General features: G+C 37.2%; 1 protein-coding gene across 2 annotated transcripts in view; it reads right to left on the bottom strand.

Annotated features, from left to right (window-relative positions):
• Positions 1-1,841: 1,841 nt before the first annotated feature.
• AGL (amylo-alpha-1, 6-glucosidase, 4-alpha-glucanotransferase) overlaps positions 1,842-16,303 on the bottom strand; it is a 36,082-nt gene continuing 21,620 nt past the window's right edge. For both annotated transcript variants that reach the window (XM_035902824.1, XM_035902823.1), the window contains exons 21-32: positions 15,837-15,970; positions 14,536-14,711; positions 12,624-12,726; positions 11,126-11,351; positions 10,573-10,684; positions 10,067-10,202; positions 8,091-8,203; positions 6,123-6,334; positions 5,456-5,553; positions 4,829-4,916; positions 4,606-4,739; positions 1,842-4,368 (exon numbers count right to left, since the gene is read on the bottom strand). In XM_035902824.1, coding sequence (XP_035758717.1) covers positions 4,251-4,368; positions 4,606-4,739; positions 4,829-4,916; positions 5,456-5,553; positions 6,123-6,334; positions 8,091-8,203; positions 10,067-10,202; positions 10,573-10,684; positions 11,126-11,351; positions 12,624-12,726; positions 14,536-14,711; positions 15,837-15,970 — 1,650 coding nt within the window. In that variant the 3' untranslated portion in view covers positions 1,842-4,250. The remainder of the gene's footprint in view (positions 4,369-4,605; positions 4,740-4,828; positions 4,917-5,455; positions 5,554-6,122; positions 6,335-8,090; positions 8,204-10,066; positions 10,203-10,572; positions 10,685-11,125; positions 11,352-12,623; positions 12,727-14,535; positions 14,712-15,836; positions 15,971-16,303) is intronic.

The following is a 16,303-nucleotide window of genomic DNA, read 5'->3' as shown; positions in this document are numbered from 1 at the left end:
GGGCCCCCGCAGGCCTCACCTCCCGGGGCGGGCGTGTAGGCTCGTGGCACACACATGGCGCTGGGCCCCGCAGCTTTCCTGCCCCGGCAGCGTTCCCCTCAGCGGCCCCGCAGCTTTCCCGCCCCGGCAGCGTTCCCCTCAGCGGCCCCGCAGCTTTCCCACCGCCGGGTGCCGAGGTGACACGACTCGCCCAGGGGAGCCCCCTCAGGCCGGTGGGCAGCCCGCCGCCACCTGGAAAGGGGAAGCCCTTTCCCAGGCGATGAGATCAGCTGCCTCTCTAGGGTGACCTACAACAACATGGGTGGATCTCACATTTCTTGACTAAAGAGGTTTCCCAAATTGCTATCTGCAATCTCAACTTTCCTGACTTAAAGAGGTTTCCCAAATTGCTATCTGCAATCTCAGCTTTCCCGACATAAAGGTTTCCCAAATTGCTATCTGCAATCTCAAAAGGAGCTTTCAGCAAAACCTGCCCAGTCACCACTAACACTTCATCCATTTATTCCTTGAGGTACCTTGAGGTTTCAGAGCTGGGAGCTCTGAGGTTACCAGCTCTCCCCCACTTCCTTGCAACTCGGGAACCGCTCCTATCTAGAGTTCCTTAACAATTTTTCAATGGGATATTTAATTGAAGTATTATATACAAGAGAACAATAGAAATTACCTTCTTCAAGGAAATGCTTGAATAGGGGATTAGATAAATCCTAATTTTATAAAGCATGCAATGAAATGGGGTAGTTGCAAAACACCTTCTATCACAGTCACCTGTGCTGTGAGACTTTGATTTTACAAAGCAGATCTGGAAAGTGAAATCCCTTCTCTATAGGGATCGAAATTTTGCACAGAAAGTTAACTAATAACTGAGTATCACTTGGATGGCTGTTAATCAGTATATCTTAGGTCTATTCTCTTGGAGAATCTGCAAGATCATGACCTATAAATATATAAAAATTTATAGCAGAAGGGACATGCAGAGCTCTTCTAGCCCAACCCCACCCAAACCCAGCTGAGACAGCAGACCAACGCAAACATAAACTTGAGCCCTATGCCCAGATTTTTATGTATTTTTTTTAATGAGTTATTGTTGTTAGCACTTTTTTTAATTAATATTTGACTGGAGGAGCTCATGATCTCTCTGATGTGTGCAAAATCGCCAACAACCAAATGAGTAGCATCATCTCTAATGTTCAGCATTTTCCAAACCACCACATAAAAAGGTCCACTGTCTGAAGAATTTTATTTTGTGCATTTCAGAAATAAATGAATAATGACGTTTTCTAAAATCAGTTGTTGCTGTGCTAGACAGACACATGTAAAACTCATCTTTCCATTTTACATTACAACATGCAGTGCGAGAATGATACATTATTTTACTTGAATTCTCAAGTTAATAATCTCTGAGTAAACCAAGAGCAATTAGCGGTACGAACACTGGCAACGGTCAAAATTACAACTGGGAGGATGGAAAAAATAAAAAAACCACAACAAAAACCATGTCTCGATACCATGTAGATCAAGGAACAGCCACTGGAACACAAAGGATTCACAGTTCTTACTAAGTTCTTTCGTTTATTTCTCAAACATATTGTACTGATTGTAACTTTGCATTACTACAAGTTTTTGAGTGTTAATATAAATTATACTAATGAATGAAAATAACCTTGACTGATCCTGAACTGCAAGTCGGCTATTTTTAGGGGATAATGACTTCAGTATATTTTTATTCTTCCCTCTTCATTTTAAACTCTCTGGCTTGACAAACTGTTGAGTAGCTTTATGATTTAAAAAAAAAAAAAAAAAAAAACCCACCCCCCCAAAAAAACCCCAACAAACCACCCTCCCCAACAGTTATAACCTCAAATCTTACTTTTGTTGCTACTTAACAGCAAAGTCAACCAACATGATAATTTTTTTTCCTATTTTGAAAAAAAAAGTCTGTCACTAAAACTATGCTCAACTAATCAGTGCAGAAGCAACATTGTAAGTGGGCATGTTTAGAAGTTCCATAATGTATATTTTTGTGTACACAGCAGTGATTTATCTTTAAGATGTTACTACTGAAATAGAAAAAAAAAAACTAGCAGTGACAAATATGCAGTCTCCATCAGTGCAGTTTGCAAAACAGTGGAAAGTCATCTATAATAATGTAGGAAGATTTTGATGAATAACTTTTCACGTTTCTTTTTCCAACACTGTTATTGCCAATGTATATAATTTGAAACCTTGCGGAAATCTGTTTCAACAGTCATAGCTCTTAAGCTGCACTTCCAATTTTAAAATGTTTTCATCAAGTAAGAACAATTTATTCTGCCATAGTGCTCCTGCTTTCTAAACCATAGCAGCTAGAAAACATACCTTGAAATAATAAACAAGAAATAATTATCTAGGAAAACAGTAAAAAGCTAGTGATACAGTAAGACATAAACCTCAATATCACATCAAGAATTTTGGAAAGTTCAGTATGTTATGAAAAATACTTTATATGCCTCTTGTACATTAAAAAAGTAATCTGTGGCTGACATTTCAGTAACGTTTCTGATTAAATGACATCTCTCATGCATTGTGTCCAGAAAATAAACATTTCCCCACCCATGTACTGCAGCTGCTCAAAAGTTGAGGTACAATATAGACCTTCCCTAATCATAGCTTGTAAGTACCGAACGCTTCAGCAAGGGAGGTCAAGTACTTATTAACCTTTCCAATAAAGAGTGTGAATATAGCCACTTCTTACAATTCATCCGCCTGCAGCCTATTAACTTGCCTGTAAATGCATCTATCTAACACATCTCCTTGAAAAAGACAGCACGCTTTCACTGTTCTTTAGACAGGGTACGGAAGCTTTAAAATACAGATATAATAAAATCTTGACCTACGTGTTATTAGTACATTGTAATTACATCCCGTGTATAATTTTTTCAGCATATGTTGTCTAACATTAAGAAATGCAGTATCAGTTTTGCTTTCCCCCCCTTGTGATGTGGGAGTCAGCCTCACTCTCTGCCTGTTTATTGCATCAAGATGGAAAAGACACATGAATTAGAGAGTTGAGAATTACCAACTGCACTTCTGCCAACCATGTTTCGGTTTGGGAACGCTAAACTGAACTCTATAAGGGCATGCAGGCATCCAAATATGAAAGAACATACAATGTGTTTTGCATTGTGTTCACTGGATGCTGTTCCCAAAGAACAACACATAGAGGTAGCATACTTATTCTTAGTGGTGTCATTTCAAAAGGCCTAGAAACCTTATCCTCTCTTCTCTGGTGGTGGGCTAGTATCTCTTCCCACTGACGTTAAGTGTTTCCACCTGCTTCAGTAGAGCTAGGATTTTCCTAAGAATCAAGGGCTGAGGTGACCATACCTCTTCAATAAATTCATTTAATTAAGCAGTCAAGCACACTGACTTCTGTATCTTTGGCCTCCCCTAAGATACAGGCTATGCACTGTATGCACATGGTACTTGTGAATCCCTCATGGTGGAAAAAGATTGAAATGAAGAAATAGATTTGCTGCGTGGCCCACAGTATTTAAATACATTTAAATATGGATTAGCATAGGATATTACTTCATTATTGCTGGCGTTAACTCTCAAAGTAGTTTAAAGTTTTTGAAAATTTTATATAGAACTTGAAAGGTTGGTTTATTACAGTATTCGTAAACTTTATTTCTGTGGTTGCTTAATGGAGTGTTCCGCTGAACACACACAAAAAAATTCCCCATAGTACAGTTCAGAGAGACAACATATTATGCCTTCATTAATGTGTGGTGCTATAGCACAAAGCATACCAAACTCAAAGCTATAGGTTAGTCTACTCTCCTTTAAGCATGCATTTGCAAAACATCCATTTACTCTTTAAGAGACACGTGATCTGTGCTACTTATTTTTAGCTCAGGGAAGAGCCACCTCACTGTTACATTAAGATTTTGATTTGAAAAAATCTAAAAAAACCAAAGCTTCTTAAAATTAAGTTTGTGCATATTCTTAAAATTGCTCCTTACTAAAAGTTTCTGCATCAAGTGTGCACTGCAGTTTTGTTTTATTGTCATGGCCTGATTTTCAAAAAAACAAGCCAAGCCCCACGCAGTTATAGGGCATAGGAGCTGCTGGCGCTCAGCATCTTTGAAAGTCGGGACACAGCTTAAGTGATTGTGCAGAACAGGACATTTCCCTTGCAGTATAAGCCAAGTGTTCATTTATGCCCAATAATAAGACCACAGAAGTTTCATCAAATCAATCAAAATGAACTTTTACAAGTCATAAAGGATTTCAAGGATAACGCCAATCGACCAGGCCTGAGTTTCACAGCTAAAAGGGCAATACTGGCCATTTTCATTGGTCAGTTCTGGAAGCCCTTTCCAGGATGATCTGATAAAAGAAAAAACAAATGAGTATTGTTAGCTTATGCACTGAAATTAAAAGAACATTTAATTTTAAAACCTTTTACAAGATTATCGTAGTAGGAAACGGAAAACCATGACTAGTGGGCTGTTGTCCTACAGACACAGTATGTTCTTTAATAACTGAAATCTACTTCAGTTTTCAGGTTTTTGGCTACCACGAGCTTGAATGAGCATTTTGAACCTGCGTTACTTGTTGTCTTACCTTTCAAGGTGAACATAGTGGCGAGACAGAACATTCTTAATCATAACTACAGTTTTTGCATATATCTCTGGACCAATCAACTTTGAGAAGTACAATTTGGCACGAAGAAAGTATCCAATTGGCCACAGCCATTCCTAAGCAAAGAATGAAAAGATTATTATTATTACTGTCAGTTTGAAAAGGTGACAGCACTTTTTCTAAAATTGAAGAAACTGGCTCTTACAGGTCCTTGGTGATAATTAAAACCTCTGGCTACATTATAGTTGTCATTGTCAAGAGCATTATCATATACTCCACAATAAACCATATCACTGCAAGAAAGAAAAAAAAAAATATTATGCAAACAAAGCCTTACCAAAAATGATGCATAAAAATGTAAAGCAGAAATGAACCAAAAATTTGTCAAGGCATTTACATGTAACAATGGTTAAGTTAGGGAGGTTTCCACCAGGTCCTGTATTTTACATGGCAATGGAATTCCAAATACAGTTTAAACGAGTAGGAAAACGGTTAAAGTCTTGGAATGACTTGAATTCACAGTGTTGCCCTTATGCTTTTTCTCAAACTGTAGTGCTGTGCACTGTATCATATGTATGTATGTATGAAGATGCAAATTCAGCTTCTTTTATGATACCAAATTTGACTTGCTTACTGTGTGGCATCCAAAACCACCTGGTGATTGTCTACATCAATAAAGTCAACTGCACGGACTTTTAGAAGAGCAAAATAATTGTTCTGGAAGTATTTATTGCAGCCTTATTTCACAGGTATATACAAGGATTTTAATGAAATACTACACCCACTGTCATGTTTTGTAATTAACACTTATTCTCATTGCTACTATACTTACTCTGGGTCTAAGGTTTTCATGCCTAATGGACCAAGCAGTTTTTCCTCTGCTATCTGCAGAGCTTTCCAAGCTCTCTCAGGTGCAAACAACTCAGGTGCCTAATAAAATAATAAAGATTTAATGAGTAAACACTGCGCATGTACACACGTAAGACTGCGTATACAAACGTAGAAGACCACAAAAAGCCCAAGTTTTGCATTACTGAATCAACTTCTGTAACCTACAAGTCAGAGTAAGGAAGAGGACAGAAGCCACCCAGTGCTTTTTTTTCTTAATTTTATTTTTATTTTAAAAGCACTTGCCAAGAATTGTTACTGAAACTCTTTATGAGCCCGATAAAGACAACAAACAACCCATACTTTTTAGCTAATTTGACAGGAAAAGTGGCCTCCCAGACCTAACCTTAAAAGACATTCTGAATACAGTGAACACTGCAAATTTATCCTAGCTATGCACTGCACAGCAGTTTCATTTAGTTAAGTCCTGTCAAGGATGTATTTTTTAGGAGATACTTCAAGACGAACCAGTAGTAAAAACATAGAAAAGAAAAGCTTTCAAGAAGTTATTCTAAGCAATGTATGTTCCTGATACAATACCATGGAGGTGAACCATACAATGCAAATAAAGAAAATTAAGTGCAAACGCTTCCCCCCAACCCCTCACTTACCACAACCATTGCTATTGTAAAATTTGGCCTGAGCTGGTAATCACACCATGGACTTGAAGCTCCATAGCTGTCCTTATAAATTCCACGTTTGTGAACGAGATTTGGATGTTTCTCATTAGGATCTGCTGGGTTCTCAGAGACAAAGAACAGCTTTTCAAAGTGTCCTTGAATTTTTCTGTTCCACTCTTCGTATGTGATAGTCTCCTCCTTTCCTGCAAGGTGTTACACACAGGTTTTATTTTCTGAAAACAGCTGCAGTGCTAACACCAGAAGTATGCTCATGTCTATTTTTACTGTTTTGCTTATTGAAGTTTTACTTAAAATACTCCTAACACAATAAAGGCCATAGTAGCACTGCAAAAAGTTATTATCTAGAAATTGAGTTATTCTGCAGATCCAACTCCAAGGCATGCACAACTTATTTTACACAACATTTTCTAACTTGAGTTAGGTAGGAGCACACAGTATGAGGCACTGTGATCTATAGTAAATATTTAATTAAGTTTAAAACATATAATTAACATCTCAGCATGGTAACATGTCAACTCTTTTACAGTACTTGGTATACATACTCTTGCTATTTTTGAGACTTCAAAACATTAGGATAAGTGTCACTTTAAAAAGCTTTCTCTTCCTGAATTCCCGACACTTAACATAACACGAGCAGACCTAGGATCACCTCTCTCCAGCTGGTGATTCCCCATGCTTAGGCCAATTCTACCGTTCACAGGAACGGCTCGCTAAAACTTCAAGTGAGACCAGAAAAACGTCAGGTTTTAGTTAGCAGAATTGTGCTAGGGATATCTTCCTGACTAGACATGCATGCATCTTAAATAAGCAATGCTCTTGGGAAAGAAACAAAAATAGTAAAGAACTGTACATTAGTCTTAGGTTGGGTGAGTACAGGAGTATCACCTGTTTTTCTTAAACTACAACTGGAATACAGCAAAAAGGACAATACTACCAAAATTGAAACACGGTATTGCCAGAAGAATAAAAAGCCTAGAAGCTCTAACACTAAGCCTATTAAGAAACAAGGCATAAATCATGAATAGGAATTAAGGCTGCTTTTGAAATAGATTCAGCAGTAGATGAATGGAATTTAAACTCAGTTACATGACATTAACAAGAGAAGGGAGTATACACACATCAAATTGACTCTAAAAAAGTTGCTTATGACTCTGGAACAAAAAAGGTAAGACCTATAAATATTATTTCTACATCTACGGATTATAATATTGCTGTGCACTGAATTCTGAAGGGTCTTACTCTAGCCATAGATTTTAAGAAGTCCTGAAGTGACAGGTAAGTTCATGACCTAAGAATCTGTACTGTCTGGGAAAGACAGAAAAAAAAAAAACCCAACCAAAACAACTTACGTTCACATTTTCTAAAATAGATTATAAGGATCATTAAATTAATTGCTTTCCAATATTATCCTTTACTGAAGAGTATAAAGGCTTTACAGGTCAGGTGCATTCACTTGGGCTGGGTAAGCTCAAAGTGAAGTAACTTTGTAACCGCAGCAGTATCCCTCTGAAACGGCAGGGACCCCTACAGATATTTACCTAAATATTCACAAAAAGTGGTTTTCTGTGTTGTGAATATTGAAGAAAAAAAAGAAGTGTCTCGTGTCATTTTACTTAGCGTTCCTGCAATGAATGATGTGTATCATTGTAACACATAATAATCCTATCATATCCATTCTGAGAAATGGTACTTAGGCTCCAAAATGCCTTTGTAATCCACACCTTAATACATGGAATACAATGTTTGAAATATTGAATAAATTTTTGTAGTAACAAAAGATTTTAATCACACAAAATACTTTCCCAAGTTTTCCCCCTTTTCCCTCTAAAACTTCTTGTGTAGTTTGGTAATCATCCCTGATGCTATATGGTCACCATTTCATCGTTTATTTTTATACTTGAGTAATACAATTATGAGACGAGATGTGCCTTTTCTTACCATGTCTTTTTACAGTGACTCCACGGAATGGAAACACATTTTTCCCAGATAAATCCAGCAACCAGCGAACAGCCGACTTGCACAGGCCAACAATTTCCACAGCAGAGCCATCTCTAAAATAATAATGATTAAAAAAATCCCAATAATTACTTTAAGAAGGCTATTAAAGTTCAACAAGTAACTGAAAAAAGAAATCTGCAAGTATCTTATTTAGACACTTTATTTTTCCCTATTCTCCTACTATTCCCATGTTTCTCTTATATAAGCATCCCAAAGTTCTACAGTATTGCAGTGTTTTGTGAGTAACAGCTCCATCATCACTACTCTCAAGATTTTCTAAACATCAGTCATACCTCTCACCCATATTCTCCTGAAAATGAAGAGTCCTTAGACATCCCAGTGTCTCCGTGCAAGGCCATCCTTTTGAGTTTTAGCTGCCCTTCTCCGTACCAGCCTTTACCATGTCCTTCTTGAGACCAGCACTACGTGTAACACTCAAAATATGAGTGCATCTTGCAGGTGCGAGGTTTCACAAAGAGGCAGAATGGTGTCCTCTGCCTTGTTCTAAAAACCTTTACTGATTACAGGCAGCATTATTATTTCTTATTATCTTTGCTGCTGTATGCCAAGATAGGATTTCAGAAAGCTACCGATGACTGAGATTTCCTTCCTGTGTTGTAGCTCAGTTCCCTGAGCTGCGTAGGCATGGGGTTTAGACTATTTTCCCCTAGATGTGTATCTTAACTTCCTCTACGCTGAAGCTTATCTGCCACTTTTAGGCATCCTCAGTTTCATAGGGTACTTCTGAGTTTCATGAAGGGCCAAGAATAAGATAAGAAACTATCAGTGTAAGCAGACTGTGCCAATTTACTTTTATTTAGATCAGTAGGGTCCCAACTGGTGAAGGAACAACAGAGGAAAGGGTGGAAAATGGGTGAAGTTTTCTATCAGCCGAGAGTCAGGGAATGAGCTAACAGATACTTTTTTTCTGTACAACAGACAAATTTAAAGTGGTATTATCATACACAGCTAATTTGCGCAGACTTAAGATAATTTTATACTAGTGATTAAGAACGTGAAAAAAGGATCAGCCTCAAACAGCTTGATCCTCTGATGTTAAAACTGTGTTTAACACAGAGGTTCTCATCTGCACATGCACTTTGGTAACTGAAGTAGTATTTCTGCCATAATAGATTACTCAAGCCAAAAGCGGAGCATTAACGTAAGTGCTAAACACACTTTTTGGGCTTGCTTCTTTTTTCAGGTGATATTCAGATGGTCATCATATCCGTAAGTTTCACATATGATATTGAGTTCTACCGCCTGCTTGATGTAAAATTTTTCTCCAGCATCACCAATTTAGCCTCTTTAGGGCAGGTACCTCAACCTCTCTCGGTTCCCAACTGAAATGCCTGACTTCTCAAGCAAGGTAATGTTTTCCTTCAGTTCTCACCCACAGATGGCAATCAATTTGAAACTGCTGCTGTACTAAACTCAAGCAAGGATGCCTGCAGCAGTTTGCTAGCACAGAGCAAAACACTTATTTTTAAAAATGTTTAATCTCAACTTTAAAAACTTAGATGACATAGGTATTTTTGAATTCTAAATCGAAGTATTCAAACAACACAACGATTATCAATAGGTAACACCTTTAATAAGTCTAAATAACAAAGTACTGCTAGTACTGCAAGTATACAGTTTTTCTTAAATTACATTTTACGACTCGAATTCAAAAGTTGATTCTGCATGGAGTTAAGACCATGCCAGAAACTGAGGGCTTCACCTGCTAAAAACCACAATTTTTTCTTCAAATAAGAAAAAAAAAAAAATTACCACTAACATTTTAGTAGGCAGAAACATTTAGAACATTTGAGAGACCGCCTCCCAGATGTCTTAGTGGAAGGCATAGTAGTTCTGCAGAAGAATTTCTGTTTAAAAAAATTTAAAAATCCCCTGTAAAAGCCTGGATTTTGTACCTTGGCGTAGCAGGAATTCCTCTGTTGCGAGCTCTGTCGCTCTCTCCCATTTTATCCATCCAAGTGCCACAATTGAAGCGGTTCCCTCCAAAGACAAAGCCAGTTTCACGGTCAACACCTGCAGTTACGTTAAAACCTGCCAAGCAAGAATATCATGTGTGAAGTCTATTCTTTGAACAAAACAAGACCCCAGCTGCCCCCCGTGTCCCAGCCCAAACCTCCTAAATAAACCAAAAACCTCCAAACAAAAGATCCGAGGTGGAACTCTGAAGGCAACTGTACTTGTAAAGTGAACTTCTATTTAAAGTTAACTCGCACCATGACATATAAACAGTTACCGATAATAAAGTTAGGAACTTCTTAAGTATTAAATGTAATGTAATATAGTTCTAGTTGCATTAAACATAATTAATTTTTCGAAAGTATTCTCAATAGCTAGAGGAAAAGAAATACAAAATATAACCATCATCTTTTGAATGGCCTAGCAAGTGTTCTATATACATCACCTTCATCTCTCATGTTTTGATCTATCTGCGGACCAGCATTCCTTTCTCGGAAATTGATGCCTTCCATGTGTCGTTGCATTGCTTCCTGTATTACTTCATAAAGTGGCTGATCCTAGATGGATTGCATGTTTGGATGATATGTGAAAGGCAAAATGAAGAACGAGTAGAAAGGCTCTATCTAATGTGCAAACAGTAGCAATTCTTAGCCTCTAGTTTATGACCCTTAAGAAAGTGATGTAACATTTTCAGTAGCATCTTCATCAATGGCAATACACTGTATACAATTTTTAACATAGACATTTTTTTCAAGACAAAAACAGAGAAAAAATGTAGAAGCTGAAGGATTTTTTTTTCTCCACCCCCAACCCCCTGCACCTGTCTAATCATGTGATACAAATGTAGTGAAAAGGGCCTAAAATATGGAATTCTTCTGCTATAATCAAATTTCACCATAAACAACAGATAGCAACATGTTCTCATAGCTAGAAAAATTATATCCTTCCATTAAAAATGTATAGTTGTATTAAATACTTAAATCAGAAGTGATCGTTACCATAGTGCCTGCAGGCTGAGGAGAAGAGTCATCTCTTGGGTACATCCTAGAAACAGGACACCTGAGAATGTCTAATCCGTTTGGAACAATTTTACAGTAGTCCTGGATACACTGAAGCCACCACCATACAGCATCACGACAGTTGTATCTGGCATGTGTCCCCTGGCCAAGCAGATTGGGAATGAGACCATGTCTTAAAGTCCCACCAAAAGCTAGAATGATGTTTCTAGAACAAAAGAAAAACACAGTCTTGACTAAGCTACTTTTTAAGGCCATTACTGGACCAAGTATTAAGTACAAAGCGTGCAAGTTTACCTTAATAGCAAGGTAAGTGAAGGAGACAAACAGAATGTTAAAGACGGGTGGCAAAAGTCTGCTGTTGAAAGCCACAAGTTACTTCACTGAGCATGAATTTCTTTTAAATAAAAAGCCAGCCATTCCCTACAAGTTCCCCAACATGAATACATTTAAATCAGTTTGTACAAAGCATACAGCATCTGCTAATGTGGGAGAGCTAGTTTGCTTTTTCACAGGTAGTGGTGATGTAGAACCTAAACCTAAATCCCACCGAGGTCACAGGGAAGGTTTTTATTGACGTTGTTTAGGATGACCCTGGTATCCACTCTGATGGGTGGGGTGGAATGGGGGCAGAGGGCAGGAGTAGATGGGAATTTCCTATTAAAATACAGAGAGGTGACAGCAACTGAGGTTATGAGCAGTTTCATCTGAGAACTGTTGCGCATACCTTGCGGAAAACGTGGATTCCAACTAGCTTTAAAAGGGAATATAGGCATACTAGTAGGCTGCAGATCTTACTGCATGAGAAAGGTAGTAGTTAGCACGTATTTATGCTGTTGTACATTTGGCCAATTTAAACCAACAAATTTTTCTGCTTGTCTCGTGTGGCAAGCTCCACCCAAATTAAAAGATTAATGGAAATATCAAACCACTAGATCTGGCTTATATCTGGCTCATTTGTCAGGTCAAACATTTACAAACAGAAACCAGATTGTAAGAATCTACGATTAGCTGATTTCTAGTACTAGTAGACAAATACTAGATTTTAAAAAAAAAAAAAAAAAAATCAAAAAAAAATCACGATAGACATGCAACCATACCTTTCTGATTAAAGTAGTATTCTCTTGCTACTTCAAATTTTTAAATAAATAATTTTGAAATTATTGCTCAGCAACTATTACGCAAGTACACGTGAAACACAATCACTTTGTTTAAGGACAACAGTAGTGTTACAGGGGTAAAACGACACAATCTGTACAGAACATCAGCTTCACATCAGTGCTAAGAAAGCAAAAGAGAATAATTTCAGTAGTATTTTTAATTCCACTTAGAGAGAACTCCCAAATCTGACTAGGGCCACTGAAGTTTTATACTGCACATCAACTGTTCCTAACAGCCTGCGTGCCATCTCAGCTTGAGAGCATGCCTTTTTCCTACCTACCTGCAAAACCAGTAAGAAATAAGTATAAGTCAGTCTTACCTTGCTTCTAGATAGCGCCCAGTAACTAACATTAGACCTCTCAGTGCAATAAAGGTATCCCTTCCCCAAGAGCGAAAAATTCCAGAAGAAAAATGAGGTAAACCTAAAGAGAAATGTCATTGTTCATCTCATTTATTGACACGGCAGAAATCTCCAAGCACACGTGTATGTATAAAATAACCAGAAGTAAAAAATATATTCACATTTATCATTTTTTCCCTAAATTAAGATATTTAAAGTAAACAATATTCTAGACCAAGTTCTTGATAAAATGAAATAAAACCTCATTTTAGAGTAATTATCTTCTAGAATTTCAAGATCATGCAACAGAACTTCTCACATCAATAACACAGTCACATTTAAATTTTTTTTAAATCACTTTGCAACCTAACCAAGTGCCACCTTTTTTAATTAAAAAGAAGTGGAAAGAAAACTAACAAACAAAAAGCCAGAACCACGACAGTATTTATAACGCTTTGTTGGCAGTTTTATGGACGAGAGCTGTGCCATCTCAGCAGCATAAAGGGGATAAGACTTGAGAGCTATGAATTTTTTCAGCCCAAAACTGTTCTCAGCCACTGTAAAAGGAATCCTGCTTCTCTTTCCCAGCAGCTTCTAGAACTACATCTTAAAGTTACATGTCATAATGCCTGCAGTAAGGATTATTCTGACTGATAAAGCATAATAATTACAGCAGTAAGGTCCATCCTTGTCTTCTCTTCCATTTATTAACTTTTTCAACCTAACAAACAGAAATTTCCATATTGTAAAGTTTCAAAACAGCAATCTCTTGTGCATGCTTGATAGAACAGCATTAACTTCTATCACTTACTTTTCCAAAGTATTTGCTAATACTCAAATACGGCCTCCACACCTCTGCAATTTTATAGTATATGGCAACAGCACTGGAGAACGACAACCCATGTACGTGTTAAAAATTTCACAGACTCAACTACCAGTGAATACATAAAGGGAATATTTAAAACCAACCCCTTTAGTATAATTAATCTTGATGACCAATTTAAGGGAACATTGTGCCTCCGTGCTTCTAGGTAACACTAAAGGAGGCAAATGGAATGTTACCGAAAACAAGAAACTAAAAGCAGTAAAATTCCATGAGAGTAAGACAGATGGCAAAAAGAAGGAAACAAAGACCCCAGTGAGACACATGCCATAGAATCTGTAGACATTAAAAGTTTCTATGGTTTCAGAAGAGGAATGGGCCAACTTAGAACAAAACCAAATTCATTCTAAGCCACTAAACACTGAAGATAATACTTCTAACATAGGAAAGTGCCCAATTCAAAGACTGCCAGACACTGGCAGAACATTCGGAGGTATAAACACTATTTGCTGACTGCATTTATGCTCTGGCCCTTTGGAGACAGTTTCAGATCAGGCACTCTTCTGGTCTGCTCATGGTTCTTTCTTTTTCTGAGAAGCTGTAAATAATAAATTCATCCTTGTACTCCATTATAATTCAGTTCCTAAATTCATGTTTACAAGAAATAAATATACTTAGCATAATAGGGTTTAGTTTATCTCAAGCAAGTCTTCTGGAAAGAAGGAGAACGTACTTGTGGATCTCCATATACGATAAAAGCAGATATAGCTAAAAATGCCTCTAAATAAAGTGTTTAAGCTCCCTCCTGCCCTGAGCAGTAACCAAATGCTTGTCCCCAAGTAGCACTGCTAGACAAAACTCCCATATTTTTCATAAAGGCAAAAATGTTAAACACAAATTAAAACATAGGGGAGGTGAAGAAAACTGCTACCTATGTTTTATACCTGGTTGCTGACATATGGACCCCCAAGCACAATGGAGACAATTTTAATATAGTTACTAAAACCAGTTTAACTATTTTGGAAGACAACTTCCCCCCCCCCCCCTTTAAACGTTGTCCTCACTTACCAGCTGCCAAGGAAACACAACACTGTTCTTTCTCATTTGTGATCTCATTCAGCCTATAGGGAACATCATGTAAGGAAGGAGACAGATCTGGCAGACAAGAGTATTTTCCTATCCCGCACATCTGGACTGAACCCAAGGAAAGGTGTTTTACAAATGTTGATCCATTCTGCACAAAGCTGTAATTCAACAGAATTAAATTAAGAGAACTTCACATTCAGCAATAGCAGTCTATAAAATGTACCCTTTTTCATTTACAGAACATTATTATGCATAATAAAATAATAATGAGTTAATATTAGTATTTTGCATTAACTAATTTTGTACATAAGCTTTAATTTGTAAATTGCTTTTTTCCCCCAAAATGGTTGCCCAATGTTAGCCTTAAATTTTAATTTATTAATGCCAATGGGAATGTTTCTGTCAAAAAAAAAAAAAAAAAAAAAGGTTTGGTTTACTTGATGCCTACATACAGACCTAAGACCACAAAAATATGGTAAAAGATACTTTACTGTGAACAAAAGTTCATCACATCTAGTCAGTATTTTTGAAGTATTTATATTATATTGTATTATAAAGTATGTATTTATACAAATATATTCATACATATAAAACACTAAGTCAATAAATCAGTTAACATGTTGTCTAAAATAATGCAACCTGCATTCCTGACTAGATCACCTCCAAGCATTTTTTCATAAATATATGCTTCCTATGATTTCACAGCCTTACCAAATTCTGTGCCCATTCTAACATCTGTATATTTACAGAATACTACTGATTTGTTCAGAATGTTCATAGCTAGAATAAAGCCTTCATTAGATCAATCTTCCTTCCCTTTCCAAGAAAGAAAGGAGAAGCAGACACTGAAGATTAAATAGGTATTTCAAGAACTAAGCAAAATGCACAGATAATGAAGGATATTTAGCTGTGTTACAGAAGGAATGTTGAACACAGCATCAAGTACAATCTGGTATTTTCTTTTTTGCTCTGAACTTCAAGGAATCATTGCAGTTATTCTGAAATTATAGCAAAAAAAAGTTTCCGAAGCCTGGCAAAGAAATGCTGTCTTAAGGTCTCCTCATCCGACTGCACAATGCCCACAGCAGTTATAAACTCAAACCCTGGAGAGACATCTGAACCCTCAACCTTCCAAACCACCACTGGATTTGATATTCGCCACCGATTTCACCCTTTTACATTGGAGGAATATAAAAATATTTAAATTACATTCTCCAGCAGATAAAACTTAAAAGGTACAAATATATACAGATACCTCTATAGCTCTGATATGCCAAGCATACCTAGACATCTGATGCCATCCCACATCCAGAAGCGTTGTGTACGCACCCACTAATATGGCATCAAAGTAACATGGGATGAGGTAACGTGGAATTCTCTTTAGGTAGACAAACATGGCCTTCAACCATTTGCCCACCTATTAAAATACAATATAATTAGAACTTGGTAACACTAGGGTTCAAAAACCAGTGCTTTCAGGATCCATCTAGTTAAAAGTATTTGTCACAGTTTTTGTACACTTGTTACACCCAAGTTATGCTTGACCACCACAAAGATGAAGTCATCTTCAGTTATTAATAACACCACTAGCATGCAACCATTCATGTCTAAGAAGTTATCCATGCTAGATAGTTGTGGTAGAATTGCTGTACCCTCCTACCCCAAAATTTCAGCTGGAAGAGGTCATTCTAGGAAAAGCAATAGGGAAGAAATCTGTGCTATATCTGTATTATGACATAAATAGCCAAGA

Source organism: Egretta garzetta, unplaced genomic scaffold (assembly GCF_000687185.1).
Source record: "Egretta garzetta isolate BGI_Z169 unplaced genomic scaffold, ASM68718v1 scaffold149, whole genome shotgun sequence".
NCBI lineage: Eukaryota > Metazoa > Chordata > Aves > Pelecaniformes > Ardeidae > Egretta > Egretta garzetta.
Note: the sequence above shows the minus strand (reverse complement) of the source record. Positions and strands in the feature narration are given on the sequence as shown.